This window comes from Halyomorpha halys, unplaced genomic scaffold (assembly GCF_000696795.3).
Source record: "Halyomorpha halys isolate HHAL.00 unplaced genomic scaffold, Hhal_1.1 Scaffold50.1, whole genome shotgun sequence".
NCBI classification, from domain to species: Eukaryota; Metazoa; Arthropoda; class Insecta; order Hemiptera; family Pentatomidae; genus Halyomorpha; species Halyomorpha halys.
Genome location: NW_027106849.1, coordinates 545,222 through 547,331, shown reverse-complemented (window position 1 = coordinate 547,331; position 2,110 = coordinate 545,222). Strand labels below are relative to the sequence as shown.

The window sequence follows — 2,110 nt, the reverse complement described above, 5'->3', positions numbered from 1 at the left end:
TCTCAGCACTTAATTTTTTTTCTTATTAATAAACTGGAAACCCGTTAATCGAGGTTCTACCCTATTTCAATCAGATCAAATGGTCTGGAAAGGACTTTAAACTCAAACCAAATTACATATATACTCAAAACGTAAGTAACATAATGTAGAACATATAATTCTTTAAAATTTATACAATGTAAATACAAACAAACTCAGTAGTCACATTTTTTTTTTTTTAAATATTTTTACAGGAGACTTGACTTCTGGTACAAACTTAGTTACTTAGGTAACCCTAAGCAAATTGAACATAATTTTTGTCTTCAATATCTTATTTCTAAGATTCCCATCAATGGGAATCGTAGTACCAATGCTGGCAGAATTTTCAATATAAATAGGTATATAATATGAGAAATAATTAAGGAAAAGGGTTTTCAAAAACTAATAAATTACTATATTTATATTATAACAAAAATTAAAACTTGGATGAAGGTCAATAAAGGTATCAAAATAGTAAAAGAAAACTATTAATAATCTTATATTACAGTCATACATTTTTTAAATACACTTTAAGAATCTGCATTCAAAACTTCCTAGGGTCTCATGTATCAATAAAAATAAAACCTTTGATAATAATTAGTTTATTTACACAAAATAAGCAGAAGAATAATACAAATAGGATAACTAGCTTATTACCATAAACTTTTTATAATATGGAGATATCACAGAAATAAAATCTTATTTACTATACTTAAGGTACATTAAAAAAAAATGAATGAAACTACAAATATAATTTACAAAAATATATTTCTGGAAAAACTACTCCAGAATTTAGATCTCAGAAATAAAATTAATATTTATTTAATTAGTAGCTTTCTTTTAAAACAAATTTATTGAGAATTATTACAGTCTATACAATATTGCAATAGTGATGATTGCGCATATTCATATATATAAAAAAATCTCCCTACAAGAAATTTTTTACATTTACGTTCTTATTCTAGTATAAACATCACAATAGAGTATCATGACCTAAATTATTTGATTTCCAACACTAATTTTTATCACAATGATGAGTCATTATATGATTCCTAGCAATGCACTGTTGTCACAAAGTAGAGGGGAATAGCTTCTTTCTTGTATGGTGGCCCATTACATGTATTTTTAAACAATAAGTTCTAGCAGTTCTATAATTACAAAATGTACTAAGGAAAGGCTTTTATAATTTGTGGCTATGGTGTGACATTACATAATCCATTAAATATTGTATGGGAATTAACTCCTATATGGCGAGCTATTACATGCTTTCTTAAATTACTAGGATCTCCAGTTCTGAATTCACAATGTGAGCATTGATAAGGCTTTTCACCTGTATGTCGAGACATTACATGTATATTTAAAGAGTTGGGACGTAACGTTTTATAGTCACAATAAGGACATTGTTGAGGCTTCTCACCTATATGGCGAATCATTACATGTTTTCTTAAATTACTAGGATCTACTGTTCTATATTCACAATGTATGCATTGATAAGGTTTTTCTCCAGTATGCTGAGACATTATATGTATATTCAAAGTGTTGGTTCGTGATGTTTTATAGTTGCAATGGGGACAATGTTGAGACTTTTCATCTATGTGACGAGCCATGATGTGTTTTTTTAAATTACTAGGATCAACTGTCCTAAATTCACAATGTGAACATTGGAGAGGTTTTTCTCCTGTATGCTGAGACATAATATGTATTTTTAAAGAGTTATTTCTTAGAGTTTTATACTCACAATGGGGACATTTATAAGGCTTTTCACCAGTATGATGGGCCATTATATGTCTTTTTAATCTTGCACTTGCTATCGTTTTATAGTCACAATGGGGGCATTCTTTAGACTTTTCTTCGATACCACTAGCTAGCATATGATTTTCTATAGTAGAGGATGATACTGATCCATATGAATTATAACTGATATTTAATAGTCCTTTCGAATCAATGTCCATCTTTACATGTAAATCTTTCTGATCGATTTCTTGTCTATTTTCTAGGAATTCTCCAGCACCTGTAATCAATTATTATGATATAATAAAATACTTCAAATATGTAAAGGAGAAATATACTGTAATATATATTAAATATCATA

General features: G+C 28.1%; 1 protein-coding gene across 3 annotated transcripts in view; it reads right to left on the bottom strand.

The window, feature by feature from the left end:
* Positions 1 to 669: 669 nt before the first annotated feature.
* Positions 670 to 2,110, bottom strand: part of LOC112210322 (zinc finger protein 711) — a 12,549-nt gene continuing 11,108 nt past the window's right edge. Inside the window, exon 6 of one of the 3 annotated variants that reach the window (XM_067045148.1) lies at positions 670 to 2,029. In XM_067045148.1, the coding sequence (XP_066901249.1) occupies positions 1,212 to 2,029 (818 nt within the window). In that variant the 3' untranslated portion in view covers positions 670 to 1,211. The remainder of the gene's footprint in view (positions 2,030 to 2,110) is intronic. The other 2 variants (XM_067045149.1, XM_067045150.1) reach the window with 2 other exon arrangements.